A 24,989-nucleotide genomic window follows, 5' to 3' on the forward strand; every position below is an offset into this window, starting at 1 on the left:
AAAATAAGAACTGAAATTTCAACACTCTCGATAATTCAAATTTTGGAAAAATTATGTTCAGGGATTAAGAAAGCATCTAAAAGGAGGACTGGTTGAATGCGCGCCTGTTTTGAGTTATGTGTGATGTGATTACAGGGTGTATCTTACTACATTTGAGACAATAATATTCTACAATTTACCATTTGAGACTAAACATAAGCCCTGATCTTCAGATGACTGACGCCAGAGATGAAACCAAAACTTAAAAAATGCTGGAGAGCATGCAAATGCAGAAGCAGATATCAAATGTAAGAAGGTAAGACTGCAGGGAAATGCCTCCATAAAACCAAAATCATTTTCATGGACATCTGACCTTACAAAAGAAGTTGCAAAAGATCAAGAAGGTCGTCTTCTTTTCACGCGCTGTCCAAAGTAATTTGCAGTTTATCAGCATAGCCGAAGTACATGCTCATAAAGTATCTTGTAGGATTGAAGCCACTAAGAATCACTGAAAACACAAGAAAGCAAACACTTGTCATTGCTGAAACAACAAAATGAAGTAAATTCAGGATTAAACGGGGCTTAACACTTACAGAGAGGGGAAAGGATGATGAGGAAACCGATTGGATATAGGAAGAAGGTGGTTTTATCAAGAAAGGGCAATACTGTGTTGATTCATCCAACAGAGGACATTTCATTAAGAAATTTCCTCATATAAGTAATTCAAAATTTGGAATATAATCTTCAGATAGCGGATCATCATTAAAAAGAGAAAAAAAAAGATGAGATTTCCCTTACCATCATATCCTAAGAAGTTGAGATAATGGTAGTAAGAAACTGCCGCCATAAAAAGCAAGTTGGAAAGGAGGAGAGGAATGAAACCGTGTGCAACTAAGAGCGGTGATACAAAGTATTGAATCACTGACACAAGATTAAATTTAAGATGTCAGTGAGAACATCATGAATAAAGTAGGCATCAAACATTTAGTGGGAGCCAAGGTTAATATAGCAATTACCGTAGAGCACAACAAACACTGGGAAGAAAGAGTTGCAGTGAACATCAAATGCATACAGCCTTCACAGAGAACAAAAGAAAACCAAAACCAGCTTAGATCAATGTCCTTTCATCCTTTAAACCTTCAAAGACTGTAAATAAAGAAAGTTCACATAGTGATTTTACACAGATATCAGACCAAACATATATAAAGAAGATAAGAACATCACATGAAGGTAAGGATGATAAGAACATCACATGAAGGTGGGGATGACCAAAGAGGTTTCCAATACACAGATCAGTAAAAAGGAAATATTTGTCTTTTCCCAGAAAAATACTCATTAAAAGTAAAACTTTACTACAGAAAGAAACCAATGAAGTTAAGGTAGTCTCATAGACGCAACTTACAAGTCTGAGATGACCAAAAAATAATGGGGCCAAAAGACAACCACATACAGCATTTGATAGATAAATCAGGGAAAGATTAACCTGATAGGCTACCTCAACAGAACAATCAGGAATAAGACACTGATGATGAATGGAAAAAATAGTCATTTGACAGTAGACCATCTGATCTGTGATCTCACATGAATTCCGACGTTTTGATGAATTTTCATTGATAGGTTTAGTATCATACAGTTCCACATGAAACTAAGTGTCAGATGGCCTGAAGAAGGTTTAGGCTTGATACAACTCCGGACAAGAGATTTGGAGTTGCCAGGATCTGTAAGAACTACAAAGACACCTTTCTATTTAAGAAGATTGTGTTGTCAGCTATGCGAGGTAATTTGTGAAGAAAAAAAGCAATTAAGGCCCAAAGATGAACACTACGAGTAACAATGCCTCAAGTCTCAACCTACCCTTCCTGACAGAACCAGATAAATCTAAGAGGTAAACAAGCGAACGACACAACAGATCAACATGTATAAGCAGTGCTTCTAGTCAAAATTTATGCATCCATCCCAATTTATAAACTTCTAGTTCAATTACACTAGTTTCAGATATGCTACGTGTTCGATATTAATAATACCAATACCAACTAGGCATAATGTATAAGCCATCACAAACACATGGTCAAGAGTGCAAGGAGCTAGTGTGTACTATCTGTGGGATGCAATATAAAAAGGAAGATAATATTTCTCCTAGTGTACATCAGATGAATAATGGGTATTAAAATTTTAGGAAAGTGCAAAAGTAGAATCATTAATATAATTCTGAAGCTTCAAATGTATGGAGGACTCGTGAGCATCACCCCTAATCAAGGTTCAAATATCGATATTGTCTGGAGTATTAGATAGGCACTCAAAACGATATCAATTGAGCCTGCCTGTGATATATAATGCAGTGATACATAGGATTTGCATCATAAGTTCCAGTTTACGTTTATTGCTAATGATAGCTAGTAAGTTTGTTTGACAGATGTTTATTGCAAATTTAATGTAATTTAAAATTGTTAACTTACCAACTTCTCCAAAAGCTTAGGCTGTTGGAGAAAGGCGTTATTTATCTTTTATACTTTAACACTCCCCCGCACGTCTGGCCCACTTGGCAAACACGTGGCACATGTGGTCCCACTTTGGGCCAACCATCGCATGTGAATTTTTGCTATCCAGGAGGTTTGAACTCGAGACCTTTGGCTCTGATACCATGTTAACTTACCAACTTCTCCAAAAGTTTAAGCTGTTGGAGAAAGGCGTTATTTATCTTTTATACTGTAACAAAAATATTACTGTTGTGTACATCAGATGAGTCATGGATATTGATCCTAGCTTTAAATTTATGGAAAAGGAGTTGATCGTGAGTGTTTCTCTTCTTTTGTGTGTGTGTGTGTGTGTGTGTGTGTGTGTGTGTGTGTGTGTGTGTGTGTGTGTGTGTGTGTGTGTGTCATGTATATAATAAACTAAGAAGACAATAAAAAGAAAAAAAAAACAAATAGATGCATATTATGGACATTTAAAAAAGGGAAGAGAAACTATTCATAAATATCCATCAAATAACATAGTCACAAAATACATGTATATTGTTTCCAATACCGGGCTTTCCAATCTCAATAAGTTGCCGAATAATGTGGAATGTCACTAATGAAGCAACATGTGATTTGCTAATCAATCGGTAAAATAATGGCAGCTCAACTAAAAATAAGGTAAACCATTTCTATTTTTTATGTGCCATAATCCCATAATTTATAAGAGATGAAAAATATCACCATGGATACAAACATGGGTTGGTAGTATTTCTGCAGATTATGGAAGCAAATTAAACAGTTTCGTGAAATACCATTCAACATGTTGCTCAACAACATGGCTACCTGAAGCCTCCTCACGAAGGTAAGTATTTGCTAGAAACCTGCATGGAACTACTAATCTTGAGAAATAAGGTTTTGATTACAATAAGTGCCATTTACATAAGAGAGATTCTGCTAGACCCATAAATATCAGTCAGGTCTGAATATAGCATAACTGGAAATGAACTTTACATGTAAATGAAATGTCTTTTAGTCATATTCGGAGATCTGCAAATGGGGAAGCGGATAGGCTTGCTAGGGTTGGGATTCAAATGGAGGTCCTTGAGCAGTTTGATTTCTTGCCACCTTGAGTTTTCTTTCCTTTCTTGGATGTATTTTATTGTTTTTTCTGTCTCTCTCCCTATCTTCCTCTAGTATCTGGCCTCCTCGGCCCTTTTATTTAATGAAATTTCCAAGCATTCAAAAAAGAAGAAGAAGAAATGTCTAAATTAAAAAGCAGAATAATACAAATTGTTAAATAAACCTCTAAAGAAATTTATAGAAATGCAGTCTCTCTCTCTCTCTCTCTCTCTCTCTCTCTCTCTCTCTCTCTCTCAAGCATTGTCCTTTCTTGTTTATCAGAACTTACTCCTTCATCTTCTTCAACCTCTTCCATCAATCCTAAATCGCTACCTTCTCTACCCAACATTATTCAAACAAAAAAAATATGTAAAAAAGAAGAAGAATATATCTACATTCACTTCCTCCAAATGAACACAAACCCTACCTTCCAAGTTTGACAACAGAAATCACCACCAAAAGAGGGGGAAAACCCAAATAAAAAGTGAAGAATAAAGCCCACAAAAAGAATTAAGGAAAAAGGAAGAAGAGGGAAATTTCACTGCTTTCCTTTTTCTACTGGTTCTTTTTTCTGGTATATTTCGGTCCCGTAGTAATCTTTCATCTGTTCGTGGGTCTTTCGATCTAAAGATGATGTGCATATATTGAACTTCGGGGGGATATTACCATTTCGTATAAGGGTTTTTGCTCAATTCATCAAGCCCTGCTTCCGAAAGGCGGGTGAAAGGAGAGAGGTTGAAGTTCTAGTTCTATACTTCCAGGAATGTTTTTTTTTCCAGTATTTTTGAAGACTGGTTTCCAGGGATGAAACTATATACATTTGATTTCCATGCTTTTCATTTTGTTCTCGTCTACTTTACAAAGGACAAGTGATAGAACACAATTCTATCAACAGATACAATACACTTAAGCACCTTGCAAGGCCCATAGAAATGTGGGGGTAGCTTCCTAGAAGCGCGAATATTAATGAATAATTGTCGATAAGGTTGTAGATGCAGGAATAACCAATCACCAACTAGGAATTCTTGCTCAATTGGACGTTTCTCGGCTTGTTGCTTCATGCGGGCTTAAGCACCATGCAAATTGTCCTCAATAAGCTGTAGTGCATGGTCTCGATAACGTAAATCACAGTCGACTTGGTGCATGTTAGAGGACTTGTGGGTGTGAGAAGTGATAAGAGGCGAGGACATCCATGCACAATTTCAAAAGGTGTATGGACTATGGACGTTCACTTATGACTCTTTGTAGCGGAGTGATAAGCCGTGTTATACCACCACTTAGCAAAGGGTAGCCCGAACCCACTCCTTGGGTTGATCACTTGTGAAGCAACGCAAGTAAGTTTCTATGCAACGATTGACTACTTCAGTTTGTCCATCAGTTTGGAGATGGTAGGCCACACTCATTTTCAGTTTGGTCTCTTGCAAGAGAAAAAACTCCATCCAAAACTTGCTAATGAACATAGGGTCGTGATCACTAACGATAGATTGAGGCATCCCATGTAACTTAAAGATATTATCAATTAATATATGGGTGAGATACGGGACAAAAGTGAGCGTACTTTGTAAGACGATCAACAACCACAAATATAGCACTTTTTCTTTGTAAAAGGAGCAATCCATCAATAAAGTCCAATGAAATATCGGACAAAAGTCGTGTCAGGATCGGGAACCGCTGAAGTAGACCAGGAGTTGCCACCATCTCACCTTCGTTTCATTGACATACTTCACATTCTTCCACAAATTTTTTTGACTTCTCGCCGCATCCCCTTCCAAAAGAAGGCTCAAGATATCCGTTTGTATGTGCGAAGAAATCCGGAGTATCTAGCAGATGGAGATGCATTGAGTTTCTGAAGTATATTGAGCTTTTTAGAAGAGTGAGCAAACAACACCATTCACCCTTTATATCAGTCAAATCTTTAATTTATGAATGACGCTCATAATGACAGGATCACAAGTCCACTCCTTGCGAATTTCTTCAATGTCATTTAACATTGGCATCAAATTGGCTACAAGTGATGAATTCTCCAGTATATGCTCATAATGACAGGATCACAAGTCCACTCCATGCGAATTTTTTTAGGGTTTCTGGCTCACACTTGGCATTAATTAACATTTCTCATGTTCAAAGGCACGCTCTCAAAATGGGTTCAGAGAGTGGAAGCACAGAGATAAAACAAAAACGATTTAGCCATGATGTTTTACTTTAATGCACAAAAACATTTGTGGGCCAAGGCATTTCATACCGGAGTTCATGTCATAAACCCGCTCCAATCTCCTATAATTGATCACTAATCTCCACTTCAGGTGCTTACAGGTGTTGCTCCAGACTCCCCACTCTTCAAATGTGGGGATGATTTGTCAAGTACCTACTGCCGCTCGATGAAAGTTCTCTCTAAAGGTTATAAGATGAACATATATTGTTTGGCAACTTTGGCACAATGAAGATCACAAGGGCTATCATTGATTCCGGTCATGTAAAAATCTAGTCTCCTCCAATGTTACATTTGATGGGTGTATTTTATATTATTCAACTACTATTGGGCATGAGATTAAGGGGATGGCATTCATCACTCCTACTACACAACCTTCTATCAGTGTTGAAAGTGATGAACCAGGTCTCATTCAGCCATATGAGAAGCACTGCATTCATAGACCTAAAGAATCATGCTTTCATATCACAGATGATGTCTCTGTCTCCCCATCTAGCTTTGTAAATGAGGTTGTCTAGATTTCGACCTAGGCATTTATTTTTCTTTAAGTCATTCTGTGCCATGGTCCATCAATAGTGTTGAAGAGTATGTAAGGGTAGTTTAGGTATTACTTGTAGGAGTGAGGGTATTATAGTCTTTATACTCATGTTGCCCTAGATGCCTATATATACATCATTTACATGAGGAGCTCCCTAGTGGAGAGACTCTTCATCCTCTCTATTCCTCTTCTTCTTCCTCTCTCTAACCCTAACTCCATTTCTAGCATGGTATCAAAGCCAATGGGCTGATCCTTCAAGAAAGAAAGAAGAATCTATCTCCCTCCACGCCATCATCTCTTTCTCTCGTAGCTCTCTCGTATCCCGTTTCCTCTCTTTATCTCCCCATAGTTTTTTTTTTTAAAGATGACAATTTTATTAATACTATGAACGATACAATGGGGACCAGGGGTCCCAACCCTGCATTACATAGAATCAATTAAAGGTGGCCAGGAGTATACTCTTGGGCCAAAGAAAACGAAGAAAATCTACTAATCATCCGCTACAGCAAGGACCACCCATCCTTGTACTGTCTTTCTGCCGAGCAAGAGGTTTTCTTCCCTAATAACTGGAGTCACCACCTAGAGAGTCTTCACCGCCCCCAAATCTCCAAAGGTCTAATCTAAAGAAAAGCGTCATATTTGGGGGCCTCTCATGCAAGGCTTTCCTCAAAATAGATTTGTCATCACCATTTGGTGATGTAGTACGAGGTACGGGTACGACACGACACGGGTATGTGGGTACGTGATTTTCCAAAAAACCCGGGTGCGGGTACGCCGAATATAATAATATATTTTAATATTTTATTATATATTTATAAAAATTAAAAAATAATAATTGGAGAGCAATCAAATAACAGTAACATCACCAAAATGGAAAATTCTAATATTACTCTTAATTTCATAAGTGATTAAGTTTTATATTTCATAACATGAGGCATCAATACATTATTTATTAGAAAAAAAGTCTGTCGCCAGTGTGTTGACCAGTGCCTGACAAGATGAATAATTTTTAGAGACCAAATTATGAGATTTTTTATACCGGACTTTTGAGATTTAATAATGTTTGGACATTATAGATTTTATAAATTTTTAAAATTTGAAAAATACCCAACCGTTTGAAAGTTAAGAAAGTTAAAATTTTGACCCGACCCTTTTTCTTCGGATTTTGTACAAGAACAATAGAGTTGACTTTTTTTCCTTTTAGATTTGGGTCTTGAAACTATTTTTAATAAATCCAAATGGGGGGTATTCCGTTATTTACAATCAGAGCATTGCCAATCCTTTTCCCCACTTCTCACCATCATTTAATTTCCCCACTTATGTAGGTGGCTATTATGGAAATAAGTCCCTTTATCTCCCTATAGTTTCTCCTCAAATCTTCCCTAAGATCTCTCTCCCCTACCGTCTCTCTTGTATTTCTCTGTTTTCTTTTCAAACCCTTAAAATCTCCCTTGGTATTTTTCTATGTCGTTGTTTCTCTCTCGGCAAACCCATTTTCCTTGGACGTATTTACTCTGTTTCTCTTGTTTGGGCTGCCGTATGGAGTGTTGTCTTCTTGTCCTTCATCCTCATCTTTGTTTTTCTCCATTTATATTTGTTGTGTTTCATATCTTTTGTCTTCCTCTCCAAGGTGCCCACCAAGTGTTTGATAAGATGTCTCAAAGAGATTTTGTGCCTTGGAAGTCTTCTTTTCGTTTCAAGTTGAAGACCTTCGGCCTCAACTTGAGGGGGAGTGTTGTCTTGTATTGTTTCTTGTGGTTCTCTTATTTTTTTGTTTATGTCATCTCTTTTTTTACATTATCTTCTATGTATTGTTTTGTATGTCTTTTATGTAGTTCTTCAAGGCGCACACCAAGTGTTTGCTCAAATGTCTACGAGAGGTGTAATGCCTTGTTTCTCTTCGTTTCTTTGTCTTTTTCAAGGCGCACACCAAGTGTTCGATGAAATGTCCGAGTTAGGTGTGGTGCCTTGTTTTTCTTCATTTTTTACCGTTACAAGACCTTCAACTTGAGGAGGAGTGTTCTCATGTTGTTCTCATGTAGTTCTTTGTGTCTTTTCTTGGTGGAGTGTTGTTATGTTGTCTTTTCTTGAGAGTGTTATCGTCTTCTCTTTATGTTATTTGTTCGTCCCCTTGGTGATTATTATCGTCTCTTGTTTTCATATCTCTTCATGTTGTCCGGTTTTATGCCTTATCTCTTCGTTTGTCTTGATATTGTCCTCCTTGTCTAGTCATCTTCAGGCTCATGTAGCTTCGTCTGAGGGGGAGTGTTGTGGTGCTCCCTAGTCAGTCTTTGTCTTCTTGGCTTTATGCCTCATCCCCTCTTTTCAGGGCGATTGTTTCCATATCCATCGTTGGTCGGCTCTCTTACAGGCGATGATTTTTTCCCGTCGACCTCTCTTTTCCGGGCGATGGTGTCCCTATCGTTGGTCGGCTCCTTTTCAGGCGACAATATTCATGCCGTCGACCTAGTCTCCAGACGATGGTATCCCCATCGTTGGTTGGTTTATATTTTCCCTCATTTTTTTCTTGTCTTCAGGCGACGATGTTCATGCCCCCGACCTTGTCACCAGACGATGGTTTTCACGTCGTTGGTTGGTTATCTTTCTCCCTCTTTTCTTCTTATATCCAGGCGACGGTTTCCCTTCGACCTTATCTCTGATGGTTTCCCCATCGATGGTTATCTTCTCTTGGCGTTGTACTACTTCGCCGATGTTCGTTGTGCGCGCCTTTGGTGTGTCTTTTGCTTGATGGATCCCTGCTATATCCCTGCCAAGGTGCTTCTGTTCGATCCTTCGTAGGGGTGTTCATTATTCGGTTATAATCGAATAACCGAACCAAACAGGATTGGTTTGGTCGATTTGGTTCGGTTTTTTTTTTTTTTTGGAAATTCAGTTATTCGGGTTTGGTTATCTCAAAAACCAAAAAATTGGTTAACTGAATAACCGATTTTTTTTTTTGAATAGTAATTATGGATAAATACCATTATTATTCCAAAAAAGTGCTATATGGGCACTCCGTGGGATGATCAAAACCGTCCATTTGATTGATCACAACTTAATTAGGTTGTGCTCAAAAAATTATTTCAATAGGATGATCCTAGCCCTCCGATCCAAACTGAGATTTTACTTTTTTTTCCTCTTTTTCTCCCACTATTCGGTTATAACCGAAGAACCGAATTTTTAATTGGTACGGTTTCGGTTCGGTTTTTGAAAATTTTGGTTCCCCTCCGATCCAAACTGAGATTTTACTTTTTTTTCCTCTTTTTCTCCCACTATTCGTTTATTCGGTTATAACCAAAGAACCGAATTTTTAATTGGTTTGGTTTCGGTTCGATTTTTGAAAATTTTGGTTCGGTTTCGGTTATCGAAATTTGATAACCAAAATAATTTCGGTTATCAAATTTTGGTCTATTCGGTTCGGTTATAACTGAACAAACACCCCTAATCCTTCGTGGTTTGCAGCTTTATTAGTCGGGCGCTCATTTAGGGGGAGGCCCTGTTCTGTTCGCTCTCGATGTAGTGCTGCTTCAGTGGGAGTTGTTCCTTCCTGGTGGCCTCTGATCTCGATGATTGAACTCTCATGGTGGCCGTTATCTTTTATTATGCTTTCATTGTATTCACCACACCAGCTTGAGGAGTGTTATACCAAGTTGGATGTGTGTATGAGCTTAATGAACTTTTTTGTTATCTTTAGTTGTTTGTTGTAGTTTCTTTGTAGCAAGCCAGAGTTCCAGCTTGAGGGGGAGTGTTGAAGAGTATGTAAGGGTAGTTTAGGTATTACTTGTAGGAGTGAGGGTATTATAGTCTTTGTACTCATGTTCAAGGTTTTAAATCTCGGTTTCGGTTTCGGTCATCACCGAAACCGAAACGTTTCGGTTTCGGAACGAAATTTCGGACGAAATCTTGTAAAAATTTCACCGAAATTTCGGTGAAATTTTGGAAATTTCCGAAACGTTTCACCGAAATTTCCGAAACTTCACCGAAATTTCCGAAATTTCACCGAAATTTTACCGAAACGAAACGTTTCGGCCGAAATTTCTGAAACGTTTCGGCGAAGTTTGGTACTTTTCCGACTCACAGTGAATTTCGTTTCGGTTTCCACCGAAACCGAAATATTTCGGCCGAAACGAAATATTTCGGCCGAAACGAAATATTTCGGCCGAAACGAAACGTTTCGGCCGAAATTTAAAACCATGCTCATGTTGTCCTAGATGGGTCTATATTTATACATCATTTACATGAGGAGCTCCCTAGTGGAGACTCTCCATCCTTTCCATTCCTCTTCTTCTTCCTCTCTCTAACCCTAACTTCATTTCTAATAAATAGTATGTTGATAACCGCTCTTTTCTTTGAATGGATGTCGATAACCATTCTTTGAGCCCATCTATTTGGGAAAAAAAATGATCTATCTCATAGGGAAGTGGTCGTAATGTGGCTTGGTATCAACAGAAAGATATAAATTGGGGGCCAATTTTAGTAAACGATAATTCTCCTATAACTTCAGATAAATTTTGTGACCCGGTTGAAAATCCAAGGCATATTGTTATTTCATGCCAATGGACTTCTCAGGCATGAACATCTTTTTTGAACATTATAATGTCTCTTCATATCTATCTTCTTTTCACTAGCCTTCTAGGCGTTTGGAAAGGTGGGCCATCTCATGGATAACAACAGAAAGAAAAACCTATAGAAAATTTTATTTTGACCAGCTTTATGTTGATTTGTAAAGGAGTTTTTAGGCCTTTTCCAGATCATTTAATAGAAATTATTTCTATTGTAACTGAAGTTTTGGAAAGATTCTTGAACTGGAATATTTTTATCTTGAAGTTTCCTAATACAGGATTGGATGAAATTTGCATGAACTATTCTGAGGCTCATCACAATGAAATATGGTATAACATCCTAACGCTGGTTATTAAATGACAACGGTAGCAATAAATTTTGACAAAGGAAGAAAAGTAATGCAAAATAATGTAGGTGAGCAAAGAAGAAATGGATTTGGTGAAGTGATCCAAAATAGTTTAGATCTGCATTCTCATGTATGCAGTTCCAGCAAAAGATTAGCAAGCCATCCATGTGACAGGTTGGACCAAATTAACTGGTCTCAAGTATCTTGAAGGCTTCAGTTCTTATAAAATTTCGGTTGAAGATGATTATTCTTTAGTGATCTATTGGAATGAGGAGACTTCAGTCCCTCCATGGCATTTCGCTCTGCATTTTGGATAAATGAGTACTTGTTACGTGTATATGAAGAAAGTTTTTGCTCAATTACTCATTGTGATAGAAACTCCATAGAAGACAGACTGTCCAACCATATAGAGTAAACGATAATGAAGTTTTATGTTGGCTTTTTATTGCCTAGTAGTGGCATTTCGTTTCTGTTGCTGCAGCCTGCTCTGGGGTACTTGTATGTTTTGTTTCCTTCTGTTTTGTAAGCTTTCTGTTTCTTTAATACAGTTTCATTTTATTGTTCATAAAAGAAAATAAGTGCTTAAAATTTGAACCAAGAGAAGATGATTGAGTACCATAAGGGTCAGAGCTTGATGATTTGGCATGAAATGCCTAGTTTGTAATTTTTATTTGGCTTCTTTATTATGCCTAAATCTCAATTGTTTAAGAAAAAATATTATCACCAAGTCACCATCTCTGCACTAGAATAGAATGGGACAAAATTCAAGCAGTCCACATGTTGCTATGTTCAGAAATCATCACTGTAAAACAAATCTGGTAGAAGTAAACATTGGTAAAAGATACTGGTGCACATGATATCTGTGTTTGTCTAGTATGCACCAGATATGCAAGTAGTTATTTATTTTTCCTTTCTGATCTATCAGAAATGCATACAAAACAAGGCTAGACTATTCAATCAGAAAATAAACAGCACAATATTATGACTAAGTTTATTTCTGATAGATAAATCAATGGAAAATCTGCAGTAGTGTTCAAGTAGCATTTTGAACTGGAAGCTTACCAGCAACATGTTGCCAAAATTACTCCAATCACTAAAAATTGAAAAATGACAACTGAAAGAATTGTGAAAACAGCATGTGCCACGCTATCATCATACCTAAAATAAAGACAAGAGAAGGTCAGAATCTAAATTAATCAGCAATGTTTAATGAACAAAGAGATTATTCGTAAATCCAAAACAAATGTTGAGATGATCTATTTCAATAGAAAGAATGAGAAACATGAACTGTCAATATGAAAATGGAAAATATGAGAAATAAGCAATAATTTCATCCAGAATGTGACCTTTTCTCAGAGAAATTATGTACCTGAACTCATGACAACTAAGAAACCCCAAGCAGGATGAAGATAAAAGAAACTTACGCAGCACAATAAGCTGAAGCAGCAACTACCAAAAGAAGACTGCAAATTACAACAAAAGCGGGATCGTCTCGTGCCCACTGATTCTTTGTTTCTGATAGCAAATGCAAAAAGAGGATGTTAACTAATATTCCCACATTTCTAATTAACTAAAGCAGATGATGACTTTTATATAATATCAAGTCCTATGAATGGCTCAAGAAAAAATGACAGGAAGCATATTCAGTATACAACAAATAATCAACCGAGAACAAGTTGAGATTTGTATATCATTAAAAAAAGAAAAAGAAAAAAAAAGATGAGATTTGTAACCTCATGCAAAATCACAGACTGAATCAAATAAACAATGAAACAAACATTAACTTTGAAGAAAACCACATATTATTTTAATAAAGTCAACTCAAAACCTATAAACAAATCTTCAAACATCAACAAAAAAACTAAATTGAAATATCAGGCTCAGACATTGCTAAAAAATCCAAAAATAGTTTTACTCTTAAACAACTTCAAGCTAGAAATATGGCATGAAGCACTAATTATTTGGCCCATTACTTCAAGCATGGGAACCGAACGCCCTGTACAGACATATGTAATAGATTGGGCTATTTGGAGAATTCTAACACTGTGAAGCTTCAGATACATATTCACAGGCTTACGACTATCCAATTAAAAGGTTGTTTACATGTACCATCAATGATGCTGAGCAATTTACAATTCAAACGTCATCCAAATCAACCATAACGATAAAGGAATGCAATGAATAGTAAGAAGACTTACGTTTGTGGTACTTGGTGTGCTGATAGCTGTCTCCCGGTATCCAGTTCCACATGCAAAATCATTAGCAGAACAATTAAGAATACAAAATAAAAAGGTTTAGCAGGATATAAAGAACAAAGAAATAAAAACGGACAAAGGAAGTCAAGTTTTGAAATATCTCATGAACGATTTATGGTTATAATTAAACTGAAACAGAAATGCCACTATTGCTACCAATTGCTATATCCTTTCAACAGATATTGCTAATATAGAAGTTATTTGACCCTATGAAGCTATAACATTAAATGGGAATCTGTATACCTATGGTTAGTAAACAATTTTCAAAAGAAACTCGGAAAAGTGAGGAAAAACTTTGGAACATGTAGTGGCAGTTGGTGATAGATAATCAACATAATTAACTTGATTTGTGTAGGGATGTTATGATTTTAAATAAGAAAAACTGCCTTGTGATAAAGACTCGGATAAAAAACATTAATAATTAACATTAAATGAAATCAAAGCATCATGATTGCATGACAACAATTACAACAGTAAATATTTAAGACTGAAATCTGGTATTGAGCTTGAAGTGTCACATTCAACTTATGCTTCGAGTGTCACCAAAAGATGATCTCAAAAATGTTGAAAAAATATGTCTGAGATAAACATGCAAAAAACAGAAGTTTTAATTTCAATACGCCACACAATCAGAACTGGAAGAGTACTGACTATCAAAAGTGGGAGAGTATTGACTAAATAAATGGCTTAACTTCCAAATTATGGCCACAAATTAGGAGTTTCTTCTTTCTCTTATCAGTAAATGAAGGGAATACCAACAGTAACATGTAGAAAGTAATATACAAGTTCAAGTGTGTAACTTGATAAGAGAAAGATTGAAAGCATACCAATAGTAATAGGTAAATAGTAATTGAAGGTAATTCTTTCCCTTGTTAAACATTACGTGATACTTGATGTTTGGTAGCTTGTAAATGGTAATATGTAAGTGTCAGTGCATAACTTGATGAACTTATAAGCTACAAAGTGTAATCACTAGGACATCACTAAACTCTAATTAATAGCAATACTTAACAAGCCAACCTCTCGGTGATTTAATAATAACCAATACATGCTAAATGAAGTAGTGTCTCATTTTTCCCGTATTTTGTATATTCCGTGTTTTTCCAATTTTAAATTTTTAAATTTTTTCAGTCACTAAAAATATTCACATTTTTTTGGGTTGGATTATTCAGTTTCAGGGAAACACATCAGTTTCTATGTGGGCGAATGAACCTCCTAAATTGAGATTTGCATACCGGATCCATGTCCTTCAAAAGCATCTATTGAATCAACTCCATAGTTTATAGCTGATGGCTGATCATACACATATACTTGATTCTGTTGGTTGATCGTATATTTGATTATAGTTAGATGATTCAGAGTATCATTTCCTATTTGATCCCTTTGAATTCCATATTCAAAGTTGCGATCGGATCTATTCATTAAAAAGAATTGATTCGATACATTTCTTATGTACCCATAGGTGCTATATTGATTTGAATCAAATTTCGGATCAATCCATATTGACTAACCGCCTCCATTATGTTGTTGCTAGCAAATACCACTAAGGAACGACAACTTTATAATATTTGATGTTTGATAGCTTCTAAATAGTAATATGCAAGTGTAAGTAAATTGGCAAACTAGCTGTGAACTTTAATCAATAAAACATCATTAAACTCTAATGAAGTCGGTTCGCTAAAACATCACTAAACTCTAATGAAGTCGGTGCCTCACTACAACACAACAACACAGTAAAGCCTTTGTCCCAAACTAGTTGGGGTCGGCTAAATGAATCCTTTAGAAAAATTTCATGAAGAAGGTGAAAGGAATCTACCCGGCTCTAATCCTGGCTCTAGTTGGGTTCTTTTACGTGGATCATATTCTTCCATTCTATCCTATCCAAGGTCACGTTCTCTGTTATGTTCCTAGCTAGCAAGTCTTTCCTCACTGTTTCTTGTTTTCGCTCTGCCCCACCTCTTTTTACTCCATCAACTTGGCACAAGTCGCCTCTTCTCACTGGAGCATCCAAAGGCCTACTAAGTCGGTGCCTCCAGTAATAAATAAAAATCGTTTCTAATTTCGCATACATTTTATATTGAAAAATGATATCCGCACACTCAGGTTTCATAATGGCACTCCTCACTCTATTAAACACTTGTGATCGAATGTTGATAGCTTTTCGAGAAAATGAAGAGAGGAGTTCCATTATCAATAAAACAAAGAGTAGATGTCCATGCCAAGTTGCTCCCGATTTCTTTTTCTTTTTTTTTTCAGCCCTCTTCTTGTGCCTCTGAATCCACAAGTACCAGCGGAGGACCAAGAAACCACCCGACCTCGCACATCCGTAACAGTTACAATGGTCTAACAAAAATGTTGACATTATTTCAGCTCGATGAGTCAGCTATGTCGATATGCATCAGTTTCTGTTTCTGTATGAGGCACCGTTCCCTCCGAGACCAACCAAGATTTAAATCCTTGATCCACATTCCTTCAAAACTATAAAAGAGTTTCTTTTTTAAATTATTGATCGGAGCAACAGTTTCCTCGGATTATAAAAGACAAAATAAAGCTTTAATGATGAATATAATATCCCTTAAAGTGTCATATCTTATTCAATGAGGTTAGCTTTTGTTTAAAAGTATAACAAAATGTTCATGTTGGCCTACCATGTCGAAGACAATCAAATTGGGTAAATCTTAGTTTATGATTCTTGTGTGTGGAAAACCTATTTAATGAAATGAAATTCAAACAATAAAAAAACTAATAAAGGTTTTCCCAAGATGTAGAAAAAATGAAATAAATTTTAAGAGACAGATCAAAAGTATACATTGCATGGCAAAGTTGAAAGTTGCTTCCGAGTAGAATAATAGGTTGTTAACCAAAAATCTATTTATGGTTAACAACCTGGAGTTTTACTTTTAAATATACGTCAGCACATCCTGGAGTAATAGTTCTAAGAAGAGATACTCACCACCATGGCGTTGACATATAGATTCGACAAAAAGATATCACAAGTAATGGAAGTGGCTACATGTCTTTCTAAACACAAGTGAATTAATTATTTGTTCAGAAAAAAAATATCTTTATAGAATAGACACATTGGATTCACCATTCTGCTAGGCTACATACAACATTTAGGAGAAACTTGTGTATCAGCCACTAAATAACACTTGGATGCAATAATTGATTCATAAGCCAGAAAACAATTAAGAGCAGATTCTTACACAACTTTTGGTGAGGTGCACAGATGAAGCATTTGCCAAAATGAATATTCAATATCCATTTGTTGCCACTACAATGAACCAAAATGACACGCTTCATGAGAAAAAAATTGCAACTACTAATGAAAGATATGAACATATAATTAAGACGGCACCAGCAAACACTAACAAGTAGCTTCTAACTTCACACTAAGCATCCATTGCCTCAAAAATGATTCAAGCAAAGTTCACGAACATAGACATCATGATAATGTCAATATCAGGCCCTACATAGCTCCACTAGTCACGAAAGCGACAATTAAGGTCACTATGATTATGGAGATCTTTAGTGATTTATTTGAAATTTTCCGTAAAGTTTCAGTATATCTTGGTGGGCCCTATGAAAAAAAATAAAAACGTGAAGTCTTTTTATCCTATAGGGAGTCCAAATTTAGAAGTTTAAGTTTAAAAAGTAAGTGTTTTGGGGCTTCTTGGACAACATGTAACACATTTTATATTTTTATTTGAGACTGCCCCAAAAAAGGCTTTATTTAGGTAGATCTAAGGATTGAAATTGATCATATACCAACAGTTAGGAATAAACTAGGGTTTTAACGTATTTTGGACCTATGTATGTGCAAGACTTGCAAAACCTTATGGATAACCAAATCTTTTTGCAGAATATATAGCTCTATGAAGCTGTGATGTATTTTTCAAGAGATCAATGAATAGTTACAAGTTTTACTTTTCTTTGGTTATGTTCTGATCAAATCAATTGTTGTTTTATCTTTCTCTAGAATTCTTTATGGAGATCTATTGGATTGTTTGTGTGACTGTTCACCACCTAGTTCTCTACTCCTAACCTGTACAGGGTTGGCACATTGGCTGGTGTCGTGGGTTTGCTCCCTACTGACATGAGTACGACTCCCCCCGGGCTTACTTGATGCGCGTGGTTTACGGGTGATTACGTGCATCCGTAGGGAATAGTCCTGCCCTAAAAATGAGGTGGGGATACCCTATGTCATAAAAAAAAAGAGTTCCCTACTCTTGGTGGATTCCTAGTAGTTTATTTGCATAAAAAGATTCATTGGAAAGCACAATTCAATGTGTGGCCTAAGACTGGTTTACCCATATGAAACCAAAAGATCTCTTGTTTGAATTATGATAATTCTACATGATGCTTCTTGAGAGGTGCATTACCTGCAAGGACTAAAACTAACTCTTCTCCCTAGTTTCATTCGAAAAATAACTCTTCTTCCTTCGCAGTTGAGGAGCATAAACAAAAGTTGGCACTTGCATGGTTTTAAATTTCGACCGAAATCCGAATTTCGGTGGAGACCAACACCGAAATCGATGAAAACCGAAACGGTCATTTATTTTGGCCAAAATTTTGGAATTTCGGTCGAAATTTCTGTTTTTCCGAAATTTGACCCAAAAAATCTTTTTTTTAATATTACTTTAATATTTCACCGAAATTTAATATTGAATAAAATATTGGTTTCGGGTTTTGTACCAGATTTCGACTGAAAATTTGAAATTTTGGTCGAAATTTCAAAATTTCAGGGTCCGAAACCGTAATTTTAAACCTTGGGCACTTGCATGTTACTAGAAGAAGTACGGAACAAAGATGGAGTGGTAACATATAGTCATATGATTACCCGCAAAGGTTACTGCTCCATATAATATGATTCAACTGGATATTACAAGTTTACAACCAGTATCCTGATTAACGCACAAAGCTAACTGCAGTGTGGACAAATAGAGGCAACTAAACCTCTAGTGGGAAGGTTAATTTCAGCCGCTTGAGCTGAGGTGAAATCTACCACTGATATAATTATTAAAATTTCTTTACAGGAAGCAACCTTAACCTATGATTCAAAAAACAAGAAACAAGAAAAAAAGAGGCAACCTTAACCCCCTTAACTTCCATGCCATTAGCTACTTCCATGAGAGTGATCGTCGATGATCATGTGACTAATTGGGATGATATTCGCCTATTCTCATCAATTCAAACTGCTAACGACAGATTCTTCTGAATTTTGGAGACATAACAAGGGGCCAACATTACCAGCTTAGCAAGCTGACTTTCCTAGCTTCAGTAGCTTTTACTAAGGATTTAAGAGAATGAGAGTGAGGGTGTCAAATCACACGGAAATGGGGTCGGGACTAGGTGAGATATACGAGTAACACCCGTGGTAATGAATGGAAGTTGCCTAACAATGGATACAGAGGCTCAAAAGTTATGATTTAGTCGACACTTTGAATTTATCGCTGACACAAGTGTCCTACCGTGTCCGACATGACACGCATGTCCACACGTGTCGGCACTCCTTTGGACCCTCTTAAATGCACTCCCAGGAGTGTTGAGTTAATGTGGGTGTGTCGACACATATTTGTGTAGTAATCCATAATTTTATGTGTATGTATGTGTCACCATTTTTAGATTTTTAGATATTGCCATGTCAAATAGCTTGTATCCGTCTGGAAGTTCCTTGAACATCAGGGACTCACACTCTACAATCGGGTAAGTTGAGGGAACAATAACAAGAACTAAGAAGCCCAAGTAAGGATGAGAAATTGACAATCTCACAACCATTAAGGTTTCTCTTAAGCGTAATGTCCCAAATCACACTCCTATTCCCTCTCCCCTCCTATACATATAGTCGCAGACTCTAACCTCTCTATTGGTCACTAACCGGTATATGTTTCGAAATGCATGGCACAAACAAGACTAACCTAATCAAAGATCTGCTCTTCTCTTCACACATTAAATCTAACAAGTGACTCATAGTCTCATACTAGACTCCAGAGGAACAAAATCAGACTTCCATGTACTCAAAACCTTTTCCTAACATAAGGTTCCTACCTCCCAATCCACTCATACTTGTCCCCAATGAACTTGTGCCATAAAGTATTTTTCTCTTTTTCGTATCTCCACAACCATTTCCCCAATAAGGCCTTATTTCTCAATCTTATTTTCCTATTCCACCATGTTTCTTCAATCTACAAATTTTTTTTCAATCTCATACGGTGTTTGAATCTTTTATTGGATTCTTCTCCTTCCCATAAAAAATCCTTTTGCAAATTCTCTATCCATTTCGCCACCTTTGCCGGAATTTTATAAACAGTCATAAAGTATACCGGTAGATTTTCCAAACCCGCCTTCATGAGAGTGATCCTTCCGCCAATAGATAAGTATTTCTTCTTATCAAGGTCCATCTTGAATCTTCCAACCCATTCGACCATTCCATCTTTTTGATGCGCCTTCACGAAAAATAATATTTCCTTCCAACTTTTATCACAACGGACTTTGAAAGTGAGATTTGAAAGATCGTGACCTTTATTTTAGAAGAACATAAGGGGGTGTTTGGCAGCAATCTTTTTTTTCTGAAATGGCAAATAATATTGAATAAAAGGGGGGCCGCGAGAAGGGAACCCAAGAATACAGAAAGAAAAAAGAAAAAGAAAAAGAAAAAAGAGTACAACGCAGAGGACACCTCAAGGAGGAAGATGATCAAAGTCAAACCATCTCAAAAAATTGCTCCCCACCCCTCTCCTAGCCAACAAATCCGCCTTCTCATTTGCGAACCTTCAAACATGGTTCAATTCAATATTTGATTCAACGATTATTTCATCCATTTCATCAAAAAGAGCCAAGAATCTCAAAGGAGGAACTACCCCACCCTTCAACCATCGGATCACATTTAGAGAATCCCCTTCAACAATTAAGTTCTTCAAACTATCCCTCCTAATCTTTTTTAGTCCTTGAAAAGCCGCTTTGACTTCCGCCTCCGTAGCATCACACTCTCCAATCGGACCGCAAAAGGCCCAAAGCACCTTGCCACTATCATCCCGACATAAGCCTCCCACCCCGGCCGGACCCGGATTCCCAAAACAAGCACCATCAAAGTTCAATTTTAGCACCCCATTAGGAGGTGGTTCCCAGCTATGGACAATGATAGTAGCCCTCTCACTACTAAAGCACACTTCTCGCCAACCTTCCCAGAGATCATAAGCCGATACAAACAGGAACAATGGATGACATCTCGTTCATGCTATAGCCACCGCAATAATGCGCATAAACAGATAATGAGGAGATTTTGATACCCCCTCAAACACCCTAGCATTTCTCTCCTTCCATAATACCCACCAAGTAGCAAGCAAACAAACTTCCCATAAGATTTTACCCTTTCTTTTCCAAGGCACAAAGCTCCAAAGATCGAGCAACATCTGAATAGATCTTGGGAATACCCAAGATCTATATGTTTGGCAGCAATCTTAAAAAACGTTTCTAGTGTTTTTTTAAGATTTTAGAAACAGAAAACCAAAAGATCGTGGTTGGGGTGTAAAGTAATATCAATTTTTAGTTTTTTTTTTTATCCAAAATCGATAAAAATGAAACAAAAAAGGATGTTTCTAAGACGGAACGAAAATGAGAGAAGCGCTTTATCGAGAGTCGCATTTCCTCTCTCTCTCTATCTCTCAGCTCTATTTCTTCTCCAACGAGCAAGGTGTTTCTGACTGCCGCCGGCCGCAGTTCACTCCCCATCGTGTTAGAATCTGTTCTTGGTCAAGATGGTAATGGCATTCCATGGCCGCTGCTTGGTTGCAACAAACAAGCAACACCAGGAACAACCAAGCAACAAGAAGGAGAGACCCACATCATTAGTCTCCTTTTCCAAGCCTATTAGACGCTCCTCTGTTGTCTTCCTTATCAGGGGAAATGTAAATCTGGATGGATAAATCAAAACCCTTCTCTCTCTATAATCGATCTTTCTCTATTTGGTCTCTGTGTTTGATTTGTGTTTTGGGCTGTGTGTTTGATTTGGGGCTTTGGAGTAGTAGTCGGAAGGATTGAATTTGGGGGTTTCTCGTGGATTCCCTTGAGTCTATCTTTCTGCAATTCTTCCAATGATTTTTTTCTTTTTTAATTGGTATTACGTTTGATTGATTTCTAATTTCTAATTTATTTGATTGTCTATCTTTTTGCTATTTCAAATGTTTGCTTGTGGTTCATTCAAGAATACAGGCATTTCATCCTTTCTTTGTCTCCATGCTTGTGGTTGTAAATTTGATTTGTTTCAGCAGTTAAGAAAGATGGTGATCCTATTCTATACTTAATTCTTTATCATTCAAAACGACTGGCATTTCATCCTCTCTCTGTCTATGCAAGTGGCAGCAAATTTGATTTAGGGAAATGATATCAGCACAACCATGCTTTAGTAGCTGCACAAATGCAGCTTTGTCTTTTCCCTTTTAACTGGTGTGTAAGGGCTTTTTGTGAACTGTAATAACACTTGACAGCTCTTTAAATAATAAAAGACAAGATGGATCAGTGCAATTATAAAAACATGGTTGTGCTGATATCATTTCCCTTGATTTATTTCAGCAGTCAGGAAAGATGGTGATCCTATTATGTACTAAAGTTCAACTGTTTGATTTTGAAGGTCATTAAATTTTTGTCACAGGTCATCCAAGAAGACAAGTACTTCATCCTCTCTTTGCAACTTGTAAATTTGATTTGTTTTTAAAGGTTATTCAATTTGTGTCATGTATTCCCCTTGATTACCTACTACATGGTTGATTGATTGATGATAATGACACTCAGTCCCACATCACTTCATGTTTCGCCATATTACTCTTGATTGTCTATTGTTTGTAGTCAATAATTAATTTTACCAGCCAAATGTAATTTTGTTTCAAAAATAAAAAATAATAATTTTGTTATATCAATGGCCAAACATGATTATGATTCTGAAGAATCAGAATAAAGATGCAAACAGAATCAAGAAACGGAATTAGAATCGTTGCCAAACGCTCACTAAATGTTTGGTGTTAATTATGTTGTTCAAGAAAATTGTGCCCAATGAGATTTGAGACTCTGGTAGAATAAAGTATTTTTTCCAATAATTCGACCTCGAGGACAAGGTGATTTCCATGGAGGAAGGAATGATACATGCATATTATTGTGGTGTATATGAGGTAGTTATAAAGCAGTTACATATTGTTATGAATATGTATTTTAGGGTTATGGGTTTTAGTTATTGATTATGTGTCATCTAATTGGGTAAATAGTTTGGTGATGTGGCACTACCTTTGTGCTTGTATTTAAGAAGTTGTATTCTAATGTAAATGGAGAGAATTTTGCAAAAAAAAAGAAAAAAGAAACTTGTGTTTCATGAGATTCATGGTTCCTCTCGAATTGAACCATTAGGACGTCCGGTTGCCTCGAATCAACCTTCTTCCTCATCTCTTCTATCTTTTTCTTTGTTTATTTGTGTTATGACTTACGACCAATTAGACCCGTAACACACCTCATCTTTTCTTGGTATCAATTATCTCATTAGCAACGAGAATTCCATCCACGATTTGTCTGCCAGTAACAAATGCCCCTTGAAATTGGGATATGGTTTCCTCCACCACTTCTTTCACTCTTACAGAAAATCCTTCCACAAATCCAATAAGCAGAAGTCTATAAAATTATTTACAGAACATATCACCTTTGCATCTAATCCCAATGTCAAAAAGAAAAATTCAAAAGAAAGAGGGCATTATCAAGGTGTTCTAGTACCCAATTCTTTGTCTTCTACATTTCCAGGTTTCATCCATATATGCATTGGGAAAGAAACGAAAAAACAACCGAATTTCAGACTAATCCATGAAATCCCCCAATGATTTTCAACGATCATGATGTAGCAGACATCATAAGAAGGTATCCAGCCCCAAAACAGATGCTTGCTGTATTTATCAGCATGAAACACGAATTGGCAAAACGGAAAAAACCCAATAAGAAAAAAGGAAAATAAATCTTAAATACAAGGAACCCAATTTAAAAAAGATATTTTACATTGAGAACGCTATCTGTTAGAGGCAGAAATCAAACAAGGAAGATGAGAGAGAGAGAGAGAGAGAGAGAGAGAGAGAGAGAGAGAGAGAGAGAGAGAGAGAGAGAGAGGAACCTTGATTATCCTTCGGAGGTATTGGGGGAAAACGGGATTGGGACGCACGTTAGAGGGCGTCCGCCCTTTTGACACGGTGGGCAACATCTCCTCGATCTCTTTGCACCCTCCAAGTTACGATCAATCGATCTTATTTTCCTGATCCCTCTTTTCTTTATAAGGAGATGTCTATCTGTTTCTCACCAAAATCCCACTAGAAAAAAAGCAAACTTCGAGGAAACCCAACTGAAACGATCATTTGTTGTTACCTGCCATTTTCATTTTCATTTTCCTCAAGCTTCAAGAAACATCTTCTTTCTTTCCTTTCCTCCTCGCATTCTTTCAGAGTTTCAGGTCCGTTGCGTTGAACGCTTAATAGTTAAATGGTCTGTCGACTGTCGCACATATCACCCCCTAAACACTAGCTATGCTATTCGCCTATTTGATGACGTCGACCCTTAATTAAAGGATAATAAAAATCAACGGTTTAGCTATTCGGGAAAAAAAAAATCTAATTGAGGAGTACTTAATGGTATTTCGTGAGACTTATAGTTAGTTTCTTAGGCCATGTTTGGCTGAATTTTGTTTATGATATAAATTGGTGTCCTAGAGAGGGTAGGGCAGTGGAGAAGGAGAAGAGTTTGAGAGGGCACGATTGAGATGAGCATGAGAAGTGGCTAAAAAACAGGAAAAAGTCTATCTGATTTTTAGTATAGTTTTTTGTTTATTCATTTTTTTTGCCATTTCTTATCACTTGAGAGACACTAGTTAATTTCCTACACTTTGAGACACCAATATATCATGAAAAATTAATTCATGGTAGCACAATGTTCACTAATGAGGCCCAATAAGTGTCTTTTGGGAAGAGCATAAAGTAACTTTCTTTTAGCATTTACCCTTTAGCATGAGATGAATTTACTTTTACTAAACTTAGTTCACCCATCAAGGTGTTCTCAGTGACATTTAACCAAACTTAGGCCATGTTTGGTAGCCATGAAAGTTCTTCCCATGAAATATTAGTTTATCAAAGGGGCATGGAGGGTGGGTGAGAGAGGGAATTAAGAGGCAGGATTTTAAATTTCCGTTTCAGTCACTATGGAAGTGGAAACATTTTGGCTTCAGTTGGAAATTTCTGTGGAAATCCTGTAAAATTGAGGAAACATATGGAAACATATGCAAATGATAGAATTTAAAAATAAAACTATTGGAAATTCTAGAATAACACACTTAGAATCCGTCACATAAGCAAGACTCTCATCCATAATGTTTTAAAAATATCAAACACCTAGTAAAATGTACTATCGTGCATATCTGGTAATTTAATGCATACAAATTTTCACTTGTAATTAATATAAATATTTGTACATAATAGATGCACCAAATCTCTCCATTCTCCACATG

General features: G+C 36.7%; 1 protein-coding gene across 3 annotated transcripts; it reads right to left on the minus strand.

The window, feature by feature from the left end:
• LOC143846890 (uncharacterized) lies at window positions 1–23,998 on the minus strand. Of its 3 annotated transcripts, XM_077355486.1 has the most exons (10): window positions 23,610–23,995; window positions 16,675–16,742; window positions 13,412–13,437; window positions 12,638–12,728; window positions 12,276–12,371; window positions 3,251–3,319; window positions 996–1,054; window positions 778–900; window positions 573–644; window positions 1–487 (listed from the first exon to the last, which is right to left on the minus strand). In XM_077355486.1, the coding sequence occupies exons 1-10, from the start codon at window positions 23,694–23,696 to the stop codon at window positions 396–398; spliced, it is 783 nt and encodes a 260-aa protein (XP_077211601.1). In that variant the 5' UTR covers window positions 23,697–23,995; the 3' UTR covers window positions 1–395. The 3 variants fall into 3 exon arrangements, with proteins under 3 accessions (XP_077211601.1, XP_077211603.1, XP_077211602.1); XM_077355488.1 differs by lacking the exon at window positions 573–644 and having other exon boundaries at window positions 23,610–23,998; XM_077355487.1 differs by lacking the exon at window positions 3,251–3,319 and having other exon boundaries at window positions 23,610–23,997.
• Window positions 23,999–24,989: the final 991 nt, after the last annotated feature.

Source organism: Tasmannia lanceolata, unplaced genomic scaffold (assembly GCF_043159265.1).
Source record: "Tasmannia lanceolata isolate RefF3 unplaced genomic scaffold, GAP_Taslan_0.1 ptg000015l, whole genome shotgun sequence".
In the NCBI taxonomy this organism is placed as follows: Eukaryota; Viridiplantae; Streptophyta; class Magnoliopsida; order Canellales; family Winteraceae; genus Tasmannia; species Tasmannia lanceolata.